At 43.1% G+C, this 16,869-nt stretch overlaps 1 protein-coding gene across 2 annotated transcripts in view; it reads right to left on the bottom strand.

Moving 5' to 3' along the window:
• NUP210 (nucleoporin 210) overlaps positions 1-16,869 on the bottom strand; it is a 126,745-nt gene that overhangs the window by 98,148 nt on the left and 11,728 nt on the right. For both annotated transcript variants that reach the window (XM_019495401.2, XM_059715830.1), the window contains 2 exons: positions 13,149-13,245; positions 3,947-4,097 (listed from right to left, as the gene is read on the bottom strand). In XM_019495401.2, coding sequence (XP_019350946.2) covers positions 3,947-4,097; positions 13,149-13,245 — 248 coding nt within the window. The remainder of the gene's footprint in view (positions 1-3,946; positions 4,098-13,148; positions 13,246-16,869) is intronic.

Below are 16,869 nucleotides of genomic sequence, written 5' to 3'. Positions count from 1 at the left end.
TGCAGGCTGGAACTCTGCCAGCTGGAGGGCTACTCAGAAAACTACAAAATCCCTGGGCTTCTCCAGTAATATGATTCCAAAACCAAAAACTGTGATTCTAACATGATAATTTTTTACATGTAATAATATACAGATGGTTTCAGTTTTCCCATATTGATTCAAATAAGTAGTTGATTCTATTAACCAGCGATTCTATAAAGCGTAATCCACCGTACTGTACTGTACTACTGTTTCAGGGAGGAGCTTTAAGCAGGCTCATAATACTGGTCCAGATGTATAGCTTTAGCTCAGTCCAAAGGACCATGCCAGTCTCAACTACTTTGAACTGTGCAGAAAAGCCCCCTAAACAGTTTAACTGCTTCCAGGTAGAACATCACAAGTTAACTAGTAATTTAAAGTTTTATGCTAACTCTGAGATCCTTAACTGAACAATGTCATTTGTATTGTATTGTAAGTGTAGGAATCTGTGCTTCAGATCATTATGGTATGTGTTCCAATTGGTGGACATTAGCTTAAAACAGCTTAAAATTAGCAGACATTAACTTAAAACAATACTGAACAATATTACATTACTGTTAGAGAAACAGTAACAGGATAAATAAGTTGTCTTGAGTCAAAGAGTAAAACAACCTTGCAGCTGGAAACAAACACTCAGGAAAATAATCCAGATGAAAGGAGAACTGTTAAATCACAATAAATTTCTGCACAGACACACTCATTCAGATTTAAAGGGATCTTGAGAGCCTATCTACACAAAGATTTCATGCTGTCTAACAAATCCACTTCAAAAGTTAATTCAGATTTACTTTCCTGAGTACCCTCATGCTGACCCATCCCAAAAGCTCCTTTTAGTTGTGGATTAAGTCACAAAATCACGCTTCCCATCATAATCACGTGTTCTTTCACTGTAATCATTTGCACATTGAGATAGACCAACTCTGAGGACTTGATGCTTAAAGTTTGTTTTATTTTGTTTTACCAAGGTAAAAAAAAAAAAAAAGAAAGAAAAATTTTAAATTTTCTTTTAACAGGGCCATTACATATGTATAGCTGGGATAGCTGTATTCTTCCTTTCTATGTGAGCCATTTAATATTATATCCTTTAGAAAGGGAGCAAATAAATTGACATACTTAAAAAAAAAAGTCATATAGCAGTAACCACAGTGAAGCTCTCCACTGTATTCCTCTAGCTTCCTTCTACCATTAGGGTTTGCTGTCCTTTATATCTTGACAAATAAAGAATATGGGTGAAAGAGTTTCAGTTCAACTATCAACTCTGTGCTATACCCTGCTATGACTGTGTGGTCTATTTTCCAGTGGAAAGATCCTGGAGTTAAGCAAATGAACCCAAAGAAAATCTACTGGGCACATGAAACAAATTCTAAATGACCTATTTTGTGGATCGTGTGATATTTGCAAGAGTTGTAGAAACTTAAAGTTTGCCTCTGCAGCTCAAACCAGGGAACCAAAACAGGGAATTAATACCAATCTATATGTTATTCATTGGGCTACAAAAGAATGGAGAGAAAAAACAGTTTGCATTGGACCCCTGCTCTATTTAATTTCGTAGAGAATATGAATCTGCCTGGGACTAGAGACAGACAGACAATGGATAATTAGAGATCTAAAAATGTATTTTCTCACTGTGATCCAATATTTCTTATATCATACATGCTCTTCAACTGTGCCGCAAGATCAGTAGCAAGGTTTGGAGAGCTGTTTTAATGAAGATATGTACAAACTGCAGCAACAGTAAAAGTTTTAAAAGCAAGAGTAACTAGAAAATCATATACATTTGTGAATGGAAGCTATTTTTTTCAGTAGCAGTTCACAGAACCTACTCAGAAATGAGTAAATATGAAAATACACTCAGCTACTGAGGCCTAAGAAAATAATATAAAAGAATACACGCATAAAAATAGAACAAAAATAATGAAGAATACAGGGCTAGACTGATCTAATTTACAATAGCTAATTTGAAGTAACTTGACAGGTGATGGAATCATTTTGAGATTTCATTATTGCAAACAAAATAAGGTCCTTAAGATGTATTATTATTCTATATCAATGAGAACTTTAGATGCATGTTTTTCAGGTACTGGTTCAATAATCTAAAGCAATATATTTTGCAGTACAGGTAACTTAGAAACACACCTAGAGCTGCAAAGGATAATACTGAACACTTAAAAAACCCCCCTAAAAATAAACCTACAAACATAAGAACATTTATTTCTTGAACTCTTTACTGCAAAGTTAATCCTAATGAAATTCAAAATATTCCTGTATGAAATAATCCAGAAAAAACCCTAGGAATGCTTAAGTTGTCCTCTCTCTTAATGTAGTTAATTTCATTACAAGGATTAAAATGAAAACACCTATTGTAGAGAGCAACAAAACAAACAGCATAAATCTATATGATTGCTGGAAAGAATGCTAACACCAAGTTAAACACACTTGTAATATTGGTATTTTGACACCAATACTTTCAGAGACTGGAATCTAGAGGGAGATCAAATTAATTCCTCAAAAGGATTGGTCTGATGTCAGGAGCTAGAGGGTAATCTTCATTCAAACACAAGGGACAACACAGATTAAAACAGAAGAAAACAAAAAAACAAAAACCCTCACTGTTTTTTTAAGGGACCCAGATGAGATGGTTGACATCTTAGGCTGTGTTCAGACAAGCATGGATCTGTGATATGTGGTGCTGTAGACTCATCTGCAGCGCCACATGCCACACATACAGGTGTGTCCCATGCTGCTACTTTGCAGCATGGGAGTGGGGGAGGTTTGACCCCAGGAGATTCAGGGGTCAAAAAAAAAAGTGGGGTGGTGCACAAGGCAGCAGTGTACGCTACCCAAAACCAGAGCCTGGCCAGCTAGACCCACAGTCTGGCTATGGGTAAGGTTCCCAACTGCAGGAGTGTCACGGCTGCAGCTCCCTGAGGCCCCAAGTCCCCAGGTAAGGCTGCTGGGGCCAGTACAGTTGCATGGCATGGGTATTCCCCGGGACAAGTAGCAGTGGCATAAAGGGTGCCACTGCTACTTCTCCCTGGGGAAACAAATGCCCGTGCTAATGTGGACGCGGCCTCAGTCTCCACTAGATATTGACAATTACTCTGCAATGTGTTTCTGTTCAGTAACACTAATCAAAACTTCCAGTCCATGAGACACCAGATTTGAGACTGACTATGCTTCAAGTTTCATATATGCTTCAGTACTTTGCTGAATCAGAGTCCTAGTGAGCAATATAACACTGCACACTATTAACTGGAGGCCACAAACTGGTCTCTGTTGTTTAAGGATATTATCAGTAAAGACAGGAATGCTTATTTAGAATTCTATATTTTTAGAGCACTGTGAAAATGCCAGGAATATGGTAATACTCTAAGAAGTAACTATGTAAAAGATGGCATCTTGGAAGTTTAGGTCTATTGTTTTTCCAATTGATTTTGAGAAGTAAGCCCAAGCCATAGGCCCCAGGCTCATGTTACATTTACACCACAATTTACATGTTAAATGTAGTATAAATAGCTACATGCTATATATGTTCAGCCAATTTATAACAGCATAAAATGGCAAACCAATCACAAAAGTATTCCTCATAAAATGTGTAACATCTTTGTGGCTGCTTTGTATGGTGCCATAAATTAACATGCGGTACACCCCAGCATTCCAATGACAACCATCAGCAGATTGTCAGCATTAGGACCTAAGCAGTCTGCTACTTTCCTGGTCCTGATACTGGCAATCGCTGATTCCTGGAGCTCGATGGAGACAGCTTTGGTCTGATGCCAACAGTGGGCTGTGGGATAGGTGGATTGCAAGGCTCCTGGTAGGTAAAGCCAAGAGGCTTTTCCCCCTGCTGAAAACCTTGCAACCCTTGTACACAACCATTTAAAACTACCTAGCCCTCACTCAAAACTGAACAGTAAGAAATTCTTACCTTGTAGACATTTTCCTGTATTCTTGCTTTTAATTTGGAACTTCCCGTTTTTATTCCAGATACTAGAATCGTGTCTCCTTGTTTGGCGACTTTTTCCATCTCTGATATATAGGAAGGTGGTATGTAAGTTGATTCTAAGAACTTGAGTATGCTGAAAAGTGAACAGAATAACTCAGAGACAACAGTTGAGAGCAGTGTTTGCTAATCCAGTTTAGAACTACATTATTTTCTAATTCCAGTGCAAAAACCACAGCAAATTTAGAGACATCTATCCTATACCTGAAATACATGCGCAATTTCCACTTACATTCCTCAACACAGGAATGGCCTCTAGGGCTGCTTTGTGTAGAATAATTGGGATAAAAGTTCATCAGGGCTTTAGATATGTATGAGAAGCATAGATATGTTACATCTCCTGTTGGTGTACATAGGACAAATTAAACATAGCGCTCTCTAGAGCACTGTGGCAAGGCAGATGTGAATCTCTTAGTTCTTCAAGCACTCAGGTGAACTGGAAAGGGCCTCTGACTTTTGTAATGTGGATAGGAAACACCATATTTACTTAAATATATGATTTGATACATTACTTGAAAATAACATGATGATACCCCCCCTAATTAGATTCTATATATAGAAAAATTATAAAATTGTGATAATTTTCAAGGTAAATAATCTAATTATTGGAGGTTTGTCTTGACTTTACCCCCTTCCAACTGCTACAGCAGGGAAAATATATCTGGGGGTCATGTAGCCCCCTTGCCCTCTGCCTCCCAACTTCTTTCCCCTGTAGCCCTTTCCTTCCACTCCTGTCAGACCCTGCTCTCCCTGAACACAAAGACAAATTTGAAAACATTAACCTTGATATCAACATACCTGTAGTAATTTGCATACAGTACTCAAACTTAGTTCATCTAGAATTAATGCAATTTACCTTTTTTGAAACTACTGCAAATTTCAGCACAGATACTTTGTAAACACACTTTTAAGCAGCACTTTTGTACCTACTTATATACAGTAAAAACTATGCATGATATTAGTCCTAAGCCAAAAGGCTCATGTTTTAACATATAGTTCAATGGCCTAGGCCCCAGCAGACTCAAAAGCATACGGTGATCCCACAGCTCAGCACTGCTCAGTATGTGTGTGTACTCCAGATACACTTGCCCCTCACTCCCCACCACCCCTGACCAAGGGATCCATGTGCTAATTAACCCCATACTCATGACTGCAACCAGGTGTTCTTGTCACAAGTCCTGGAATCCTCCAAAAATGTACACACAGGTTAAGTGCAGGGCAACCTGGTCCACATCTATTTCATGGAGGGAGGGTGGAGGTCACACTAATCATATGTACCAGGCTGAGAGAGGGGGCGAAAGAGGGTCTCTTGGTGACCTTTTTGAGGCCCCATTTAGTGATATTTCCCAGGCATTTAAAGCTGGTAAAGAAACAAGTATCACTAGAAATGGGAAAGAAAGGCACAGCTCAGCTGTGAGAGTGAAGAGGAAGTTGGAAGATATTCAGTGTAGTGGCTTACCATGACCTGAAAATGACCTGTCCCCTGGGAGTGCATGCTGCTGCTGGGAGCCGGCCCTACTGGAGACCGCAGCAGTTGGGGGAGCCATCTCTGTGCTTCTGCTGCAGCAGCCACTGCCTTCTGTTGGGGCAGGGAGCTGCAGACCTGGGTCCCTGGCCCCGTAGCCCTGGCATCTGGAGACACACTTCAGCAGGGGTAGGAGTACACAACGTGCTGGCATACATCAAGCGATGCATCTCAAGCAAAACTAAAGAAGTTATTCTCCTGCTCTGCTCAGCATTGGTGAGGTCACACCTAGAGTACAGTGTCCAGTTCTGGGCTCCACACTTCAAGAAGTATGTGGAGAAGCTTGAGCAATGGTCATAAACTCCTACAAGGTTTCAGACTGGATACAAGGAAAAATTTGTTTATGGTTTGTGTAATCAGACTCTAGAATAGACTGTTAGCGGGGGTGGTGCAGGCACCTACCTTAGAGATATTCAAAAGGAGGCTGGACACAAACCTTGTTGGGGTTATTTGACCCCCAGTAGTCTTTCCTGCCCAGAGCAGGGGGGTTGGACCCGAAGATCTCACAAGGTCCCTTCCAGCCCTAAACTTGCGTGAATGTGCATGGATCCACTTCCTTTCCTTTTTCATGTCCTTGTGACAAGGTGTTTAGTAAGATTCACAGATTGGTTGGAATATGACAGGGCTGCGCCTTAAGCGCTTCTTCTATAGCCTTGAACTTGCAACCTCTGTGCTGTCAACTATGTGCCTTCTGCTGTCAAGTGTCCGCGCCACCCCAACCCACCTTGGATCCACTGAGGGTGGGTAAAGTAATGGCCATTACCTGCTGAAATAGCTGAACAGGCCATTTATTTTCATTGGGACTTGTGTTTCAAATCATAGTTTAAACACTAGGGGCGTGCAGAACAGGCCGTATTCAATTTGGATTTGGTCTGAATCGGGGACAGTGATTCGATTCATTGATTTGGATCACTGTCCCTGATTTGATTCAGCTGAATCCTAATCTGAAGATTCGATTCTGCCATAGACACAGCTTTAAATGTTTCTTCTACATATCTGGAGGCACCAGGCATGGCTCGTGAACGCTGCAATGCTGGGGCCCAGCATCACAATGTTGATGAGCCACCTGGTACTTTGAGGTATGTAGAAAAAACATTTAAAGCTGTGTCTGTATCCGAATCTTTCCAAATCTCTCCATATTGATTCGGAGGGTTCCAATTCAATTCAGAAAGATTAAAGGGTCTACTGATTTGATTCAGAGATTCAGCCACCATCTCTGAATGGGTGGATTGCAAGGTTCCTGGTCATTAAATGTTCTATTCTGAGATCGCTCATGTGATACGCCAGCAGAACTGGCAGAAAAATAATGATTTTAAGTTGCACAACAAAAATCATGTTTACCATGTAAAAGTTCTCTCTGACTTTGGGAGGAAAGAAAAAGCAGTGTAACTGAGTAGTAAAGAAACACAAAATACCCCGCTCAGGATATTTTACGTGAATGGGAACAGACTTTTTTAAAAAAAAGGATGATACACTTCAATTCACTTCCACGATACCTAAATTTTGCTGGACATTTTCTTAAATAAATGGAAATCCTGGCACTTGAGCTTGACTCCATCACGGCTTACATCCTGAATGTACATTACTAGGGTTGCAGTCTAATGTTCTACTTGGCGGGTATCCGGAATGTACTTTATAAGAAACAAAATTGATTTAGCATTTTATGTGCTCCTGGTATGGTCCAAAACTCAAGAAACAGTCTGGGAGGTATTTCTGCAGCTAGCATTCACACAAACAAGTGATCATTGCTGTGTTTAGTATGATGGATATTAGCACAGTTCTGAAAGACTACAGGAACTTGTTTTGATGAAAATCTATTACCATCCAGTCAGAATCAATGTAAAGGGAAGGCTCTGGAAACTTTAAATGAAAAATATTCCAGGCAAAGTAATGCTGAGTAGCCTTCAAAGTTGATGAACTTAACAAGTGTGGAAATTGAAATCCCTATCTGAAGTCACTGAAGTGCAACTCCTTTAAGTCAAATGGCATCAACTGAAAAATAAAACACAACACAATCTTTATATTGTTGATGCATATACTGCATAAGATGGTTCCTGGATAAGTATAGGAACCTAGGGCCAGGTACAGACATTGCACATATACACCCATCTAAGTGACAGGAAATTGATCTATACCTGTAACAGAACAGAAACTCAGTGCACATTTTAAAAATGGTAGAACCTGGTTTAAGATTGACCTAGATCAATGTGCACTCAAATCTAATCAATTTAGGTTAGACCATTGAATCGAGCTTCTATACCAGATCTCTTATCGATTCAAGTTAGGTTGCTGTCCTCCAGCATCCAAGGCTCCTTTGTGGCTCCCCCACTACCCCTCCCTTGCAGGGAAGCATGCTAGCACTTGGCCTGTGCTTGGCTGCTTTGGCCAAGTACCCAGTGGGTCCTTTCCCTGACCTCTCCTACAGCTGCGCCAGCAAAGCCCCTTTCCCCAGCCCTGCCTCCTGTCTCAGCCTCAGGCAGGCAGTGTCGGGGGGGAGAGTAGGGGGGAAGGCATCTGTCCCCTGCATGAGCCCCAAGCCCTGGGCACCTGTGTCACCAGGCCTTAGGCACCTGTGTCCCCAGGCTGTGCCCCCACACCCTGTCACAAAGCACCCCATGACATACAAACACATTGGACACTGAGCTCAGGAGAAACCCCTTGCTTGGGTGCAGCCCCACAGATCCTGATCTTGGTTCCTGCCAGGGATCCCCATGGCCCCACATGCAGGCACAACCTCATGAACTCTGACCCTGGCTTCCGCACATTTAGCCGGGGACCTCCACGTTCCCACACATGGGCACAGTACCATGGCCCCTGAGCCTGGCTCCCCCATACCACATCTTAAGAGGCCAGAGCCAGGCACCTTGCCACCAGGACCTTCCCCTCCCCCGCTCCTCAAACAGGAGCCAATGCAGGTGACTTGCCTCTGGTGGTCAGGGTAGCAGGGGGCAGAACACCACACCAGGACTGGGCCTGCACAGGGGCAACCCTGTGACCTCCACAGCTTGGCCACTGCTTGCAAGTACCTGGGCCATGGGCACCTGGCATACTGCAAGGCTTTTCTTACCCACAGCTATTATGTCCCAAAATATTAGAGCCAGGGCAGAGGGGCAGGGCGAGCGGACTGTGGCTGAGCACGCAGGCCCTGGGACACCATTCTCCATGCTGCTGCCACAGGTGTTCCAGAGCCATTCGTTCAACACCTTCATAGCCATTAGGGCTGGAAGGGACCTCGGAAGATCATTGAGTCCAGCACCCTGCCCCAGGGGCAGGAAGTCAGCAGGGGTCATAGGTTCTCAGCAAGATGAACATCCAAATTTTCAAGTGGGTGCTTGAACCACCTCCGGTGGCAGGCTATTCCAGGCCTTGGGGGCTTGGATATTAAAGAAGTTCTTCCTCATGTCCAGCCTGAAATGGTCTTGGAGGAGTTTATGACCGTCCAACCTTGTCATCCCTTGGGGTGCTCTGGTGAACAAATGTTCCCCCAGATCCTGGAGAGCACCCCTAATAAACTTATAGGCAGCCATCAGATCACCCCTGAGCCTGAACTTTTCTAGGCTGAAGAGTCCCATGGCTCTCACCCTCTCATGATAAGGTCTGTTTTCCTGACCTCTGATCATGCACGTGGCTCTTCTCTGGACTCTCTTAAGTTTCTCCACATCCTTTTTGAATTGTGAAGCCCAAAACTGGATGCAGTACTCCAGCTGCAACCTCACCAAGGCAGAGTACAATGGGAGAATGACGTCCTGGGATTTGCTTGAGAAGCATCTATGGATGCAGCCAGTGGTTTGCTCACTTTACTAGCTGCAGCATCACATTGACGGCTCGTGTTCATCTTATGGTCAATCATGACCCCCAAGTCCCTTTTGTCCGTAGTGCTAGCCAGCATAGCACTGCCGAGCCTATAAGCATGCTGCGGGTTTTTCTTCCCATGGTGAAGAACTTTGCATTTTTCAGTTTTAAACACCATCAGGTTCTCATCCACCCATTTCCTGTGCCTGTCAAGGTCAGCCTGGATCGCCCTCCTGTCCTCAGGTGTGGATGCTTTACCCCAAAGTTTGGTGTCATCGGCAAACTTGGCCAGTCCGCTTCTGACTCCAATGTCCACATCATTAATTAAGATGTTGAACAATATAGGTATAAGGACAGAGCCTTGAGGGATCCCACTGATCACAGGGCACCATGACGATTGACTTCTGTCAACTACCACCCTCTGGGTCCGACCATGGAACCAAGTCCCCAGCCAGTGGATCGTGGTGGACCTGAGGCCGCAGTTGGCCAGTTTTGCCAAGAGGTGTTCATGGGATAGCAGATCAAAGGCTTTTTTAAAGTCAAGATATATGACATCAATCTCCTCTCCCTTGTCTAGGTGATAGGTCACTTGGTCATAAAAGGAAATAAGATTGGTCAAGCAAGACCTACCCACAACAAACCTGCACTGGCTATCCTTCAGGAAGTTGCTATTGGTCAGTCTGTTAAGAATGGCCTCTTTGATAGTCTTTTCTAAGACCTTCCCTGGAATAGAGGTCAGGCTGATGGGCCTATAGTTTGCTGGATCCACTTTCCTCCCTTTCTTGAAGATAGGCACCACAGTTGGCCTTCTTCCAATCTTCACGCACTTCACCAGAGTGCCAGGAGTTCTCGAAGATCCATGCCAGGGGCTGAGCTATGATGCTAGCCAGCTCCTTGAGTACCCTGGGGTGTAAACTTTCAGGGCCAGCTGACTTGAAGGTGTCCAGCCTCTTAAGGTGTTCCTTCACAAGGTCAGCATTGATGGAGGGTAAGGAATCTCCCTCACCCGGGCCTCCCTGTTCCATAATGGGCAGGGGCGTCCCATGGGACTGGTGAAAGACTGATGCAAAGTACCCATTTAGCAAGCTGGCTTTTTCCTGGGCGTCGGTTGTCAGCTGTCCTATCTGGTTTATCAGGGGTCCAGTGTTGCTCTTGCTTTTCCTCTGGCTCCCCACACACCTAAAAAAGGACTTTTTTATTGTCCTTGATACTTGTAGGTGATCAGCTCATGGTCGCTGTCACCCAGCTTCCCTTTGATTATCAGGTCACTGATTAGGTTATCCCCGGTTGCCAGTACCAGGTTGAGCAGCGCTTTACCTCTCGTTGGCCTGTAGACTTCTTGCATCAGATACCGCTCATCCACACACGAGGAAGCTTTGTGAGCATACAGATTTGGCCGAGTGCTCTTCCCACGAGATGTCAGGGTAGTTGAAATCTCCCATGACAAACAAGCACCGGGAGCATGCAGCCTCAGCTAATTCCCTGGTGAACTCCTGGTCAAGCTCTTGATTCTGGGTGGGAGGTCTGTAGTAGACTCCCATCATTGTGTCCCCCGTGCTGCGTTCCCCACTTATTTTAACCCAGAGGGTCTCCAGTCGTCCACCGTGGGTGCCAATGTCAGCTTGCAGGAACATGTAGCTCTCCTTGACATAGAGAGCTACACCCCCACCCCTTTTATCCACTCGATCTCTCCTGTACAGGGTATAGCCATCTATATCTGTGGCCCAGTCATGGGTAGAGTCCCACTAGGTCTCCATTATCCTAAGCAGGAGGACAAGTTCCTCCTGTTTATTACCCAAGGTCCATGGCAATGCAGCAGGGGTTTGAGGGTGTGCTTACTCAATCCCATGCCCAGAAGTAAATCAGGGATGGCCTGGGTGTTTGGCAGCCCAGGGAGTCTGAGGGGCCTGCTAGGAGGTGTGCAGGAGCACCTCCAACCTGCTAGCCTTGACCAGTGCAGGCAGGCTGTGTGCCCCACCCAAGCCAAAGGCTGAATGTGTGTTCTGTTCACTACTAATCTAACCTAGGCCACTTACAGAAAACTATGTAACTTAGATCGATTCTACCTCAGGCTTTTTGAACGTCTGTACTTAGCTTAGGAATCAGAAGATCTGGATTTCCTTTCTAGCCTTTTCACAAAACGTTGTATAAATCTTTGGCCAAGAACTTAACCTACTTAGTCTTAGTTATTTCCTCCTATTCAACAGGGATAACAGTACTTTTTTTCCATTTAAGAGAGTTGCAAGCCTGTCTTATTAATAAGTTATAAAGTACATTGTAGAAACTTCCATCCAAATATCTCACAATGCAGAATTTGGCCTAAATCCTAGTCACCACATTTGGTTGAGTCAGTGGGATGACACACGAGTGCGGTGGCCAGAATCTTCATAGGTTAGTAGCGCTGAGTAGACACAATGGTTGGCTAATCACAGTTGGTGGAACCAATTTTGACCTCATATTTCCCACTAAAAAAAACTATACATTTTGTACTGTTATAAAAACTTCAAGAGATCACTTAAAAAACTTCAAAGAAAAATACTAAGATGTTTCATTCTGAGTTCCCAGAAAGAGACATCCAAAGGGAAAAAAAGAAATCACCAAAACTTCAGCTATACATTGGCCACTTTGTTGGCAATTTCAGCTGACAGTACTGAATTAGGGATAGAAGCATTCTCTCACTCCTCAATAGGGTGCCATGCAGGTCAGGGTTAAGGCACATTTTGGGAGAATGAGGAACCAAACTCTGCTCCTGCTAGCTGTGGCACACTGACAGTACTGGAAACTGAACATCAAAAACTTCACACAAATTAATAAAAAAATTTAAATACACTTGCCCTTAAAGAGATAAATAGCACTCCAAGTTATCTGTAAGCCCTTTTGAGTCTGGTGATAACTAATTCTGGATGATGAAGTCAATTTTTTGGATATTTGCAAATACTGAATTTGCCATTCATTATACTGACTGAAAGACACTGAATTATTTCAGCTCACTTCCTCTAGTCTAGCACACAAAACTGTTCACCCTGTAGAACCAACAGTGTTCTTAGGAAGATGGAAAAGCTTGTCTTTACACCACTGCAGTGTTCATGGTTTTGCTTAAAGCCTCAGCTTCTGAGGATATTATCAGGAAAGAATTTCAGCTTTTATTAAGAAGAATTCAGGTTAATTACTAGCCCCAGCTCTTCTGTGAAGAATATTTGGAAAACATGATTGAAGTGTACCCTAAATGCTCAGACACTGGAAGACAAATAGTGAGCCCCCTTTTTTAAAAATTATTTTGTTTAAAAATGTCATGATTTTTAAGCCAATCAAATGATTTTGACAATTTATTTAACAACACTGTAGTTAACATTACTTAATCAATAAATAGTTTTAACCCAACAGTAACCAGACCTGCAGCCTGCAGCTCCCTTTAATCCAGAACTACACCTTTCAAAATGGAGATAACATTTGATCTCATCAGCTACTCCCGCATCCTCATGTAACAGGTTGTTCCATTCCTCCCTCCCTTCCCCCACCAAAGTGATTGCAGAGGGGTCAGCTACATTAGATTTTTGGTTAATTGAGGATTGATGTCCTGGAGCTACACAGGCAGTTCATTAAACTCTATCAATTTTCTTCTAATTAATGTGAATGTTCAATTGGTCAAAAGGTGCTCAGAACTGTGACTAGCACTTATAGTTAGAAACTTAAAATATCTGACCCATTCATACAACTGTAGATACCATTTTAGTTTAAGTCCAAATGCAACAAAGCAGACAATAATCTTAAAAAGCTGAGGTCTTTGAGCATAATGTGAATAAAACTTACCGCAATGCATTGTGGGAATCTGAGAAGCCACTGGCCTCTGTGTCTTTTACTATTGTCCAGTCAAAGGCTAATCCTGCCAAAGTGCTAAAAGTGTTTCCTATAAATTGGACAAAAAAAAACAAAAACAATTTTCTCAAAACAAGCAAATCTTCCTGCAACTCAGAAACTATGAATAACCAAAAATAATTAGTTACCTAGAATAGGAACATCACAGATTTGCAAAAATAATTAAAGCAAGATAGTTTATTACTAAAATCAAAAAGAGTGCATATAAAAGAGATACAGAGACAGAGGCCCCTGGTAGATGTTACACTTGAGACAAGTAACCAATTAATCACATCTTCAAGTGTAACCCTGCCACACGTTCAGGCAATTAATGGCACAATCAAAACAGGAAATAAACAACAAAATTATTAAACAAAAACAAATCATTTTGGGGCTGGTTTCCATCCCACTGTAAACTGAACATGTGGCAGGGTGGACTGCACAGGGATCTCCAGCAGGCCCTTGTATGGTCTCTGCTGACTGACAATTAGCTTATCATCAGTTGGCTCTGGGACCACACTGGTGCACTGCACTGGCTCCAGCGTGGTTCTAACCCTGCCAACGATGAGCTGATTGTCAGCTGGCAGGGACTGCATGCACTGGGATTTCAGCACTGGTATATTCCCGATAATCAGCTGATTGCTGGCTGGACTGGAACCAGAGTGGATTTTGAATTGGCCCCAATGTGTCCCTGCCAGCTTATGATCTGCTAATCGTCAGCAGTTTCAGGACCACACCAGGGCTTGAACCCTGGTCAATGCAATGGCAGCAGCTCAGGCCCTGGCAACTGCTGATTCACATGTACAAGTGGTGCCTGGCTGAGCAGCGACCAGAGCCACCATGAGCCCATGGGAATGGGAGATGGGGTGGGAAGAGAACCCAGGAAGAAGGAAAGGCTAGGGGGCCAACCAGAGAGCATAGGTGGCAGGAAGGGCAGGCACCAGGGGTCACTGTACTGCTAGGGGGATGGAGAGGGGAAAAAGTGCTGGGAGATACAGGCACCAGGGAGATGAGGGGCAGGCAGCAGAGGGGGACAGCAAGTGGAAGGGTGCGCAGGTAGCAGAGGGGCAGGTGGGGGGACAGGCATCAGGGGGCAAGTTGTGGGAGTCAAGTCACTTGACTCCCCAATCTTCTGGCTCCCTGCAACTGCTTTCCTCACTGCAGAGATGGAAGGGGGTGAATTCAAGACAATCCTCCAATAATTTTTCATGTACAAAATCTAATTATCAGAATTTTATACTTTTTCCATGCATAGGATCTAATTATTGAAGGGTTATCTTAAATTTGAAGTTGTCTTGGCTTTGGTGAAATATAGTATTACAAATAAATTCATAACCTGAGCAAACGGGATTGTATATAAGAAAAGCATCATACTATTAATTCTGAAACCTCTTACTTAAAACAAAAGCAATCTAAAAACACAAGGGGCAACATAAAAAATATTAGCCTGCATTTTAAATTAAGATAACCTGATTTTGCTTTGTGTTTCTTCATGCCATGTTTAGCTTTGCCAAACAAAGTCCTCGTTCATTCTCACTCGGACTAAAGACATAAGCAAGACAAAGAAAAAGCATGATGCAGCACTGCAGCGAGGATACTTGCAAACAGTGCTGCGGCAAACAGGCAGAAGCAGCAAAATATAGTCCCTGAAACCTCAGAAGGTCACCATCCCCCCGCATCATGTGGATTGGAGGGACTGCCTTTTTAAGGAGTCCTTTCCACTACTGAAATTGAAAGAACAGCATCCCCCTCAGGGTGGGCTGATGGGGTGCAGGTAAACAACTGGAGGTCAGCCAACTACCTTCCCTTCACACAGAGGAAACTGAGGTACAGCTGCTTATCACTGCAGGCAAGACCCAGGTGAAAGTAAAATAACTGAAGTACAGCCACAATGACTGTGTGTGTACATGGTGTGCCCAACCAAAGCAGTTTAGACTTGCTTTGAGCTGAGGCTGCTGGCACTAGCCCATTTTTCCTGGGACAAGGACATTTCAATTCATAGCAATGGCAAAAAGTATATATTACTGAGATTGCCCTGGAGAGACAAGATACAATTCATTCATGAGGGGTCACTTATATCCCCAATGTGGCATATATCTCAGGTAGCTATGCCAAATCAGAGAGGAACTCAAAGGATATGGGGCGTTTAATTCAGTATTATTTTACATACACAAGTCTTACTGTTGATCCCTTCCTTCAGGATCACATGAACAAGATGAGTTGAAAACACTTGCATGGGCACAATACTGTGTAATTAGCCTATTGCTTGGTGGCTGATTCCTCCTAAAAGTTCACCGCTGGGCCTCAGCAGTGAGACAGTGTTGTAGTGGCACAAACAGAAGGGTGCTCCATGGTAAGCAAGAAGACTGGTCATGAGATCTAGCATTTAAATCTGGAGGAAGGCAGCCAGTTCCCTTGCAGGCTTACAGCTGGAACTCAGTGGCAAAAAGAAGCAGAGTTGGCATGGCAAAGGGAGGATGGGCCAATGCTGTTCTTACCTTCTTTGACAGCCCAGGAAACAGCCACCTGCATACCTGCTGTATCCTTGGGCAAGATCAGTATGGGGATGTTGTGAGGGAACTGGCCACATGATTAGGAGATAGAGAAATGTAGGGCAGCTCCAAGACATTTCCACCCCAAGAGTGACTGTAAAAGGGTTTACCATGCTGCAGTAAAGAATATAGCATAGATCTACCAGGCCTGCATAGGTATAATGAACCCATATTGTTTTATTTCATCCCAGAATGGCAGGGGATAATAAAACCTACCTATCCAACCAAGAAGCAAATATATATTTTAATAAATGGTGGGAAAGAACAATTACCTGGAAACCTTGCTCACAATGTGTAGGGAAGTAGCCCCTAGGCAGTGGATCCTAGCAATATTGGGGGACAACATGCAAAGGCTTTAGGGGCAAGACAAGGGGAAATACTTGAGGAAGGAATTAGGACCTCCCTTGACATGTGTCCAGATAAGCAGTGGGTAGTGGCCCTTGCAGTGTATTATCAAGGTAAATGCAAGAGACCCATATTCTGGTTCCACTATGCCAGTCAATGGCTAGTTTTCCATTGATTTCAGCTGGTAGCAGGATATGGCCCATACCAAAAGTTAAAACAAACAAACAAACAGTGAAATGCTATAGTAGGCTAAACTTCACTCTGTGGGAAACAGAGCTCTTTGGTCCAACTGTTTCTCAGCTGGCCTCTACTGAATTTTTGCTTGACCACTGCAAATCATATGCATGAAACTTGAGTTAGCAAAGGTGTTTTAAGAGTCATTTTAGTTGCATACAGATTACTTCTCCATCCTAGACTTGGCAACAGTTCTATGACAGGGGGTCTAAATCTACACCAAATTAAGACATGTTATTATTGCTCAATACACTTTTGCACGGTAATTTTTTTTAGATGTAAATCACTTTAAAACTTCTATTCTCCAAAGTATTTTTTACTTGAGCTGTTCATATTAAATGTGGACATCTATGCCTGAAGCTCCTGGTGAACATCTAGTTTCAGTCATTTAGATTAAATATTTTTTTACAATTTTCAAATGACTACTCCTATTCAAATTTTAAGTTGGATACCTACCAAAGCAAACTCATCAGCTGAAGATGTTTGAAAGTTTGAAGAAACACCAAGCCAACACTGTGTAATTGCATATACTGTAAGAAAACTAA

This window comes from Alligator mississippiensis, chromosome 12 (assembly GCF_030867095.1).
Source record: "Alligator mississippiensis isolate rAllMis1 chromosome 12, rAllMis1, whole genome shotgun sequence".
NCBI classification, from domain to species: domain Eukaryota; kingdom Metazoa; phylum Chordata; order Crocodylia; family Alligatoridae; genus Alligator; species Alligator mississippiensis.
Note: the sequence above shows the minus strand (reverse complement) of the source record. Positions and strands in the feature narration are given on the sequence as shown.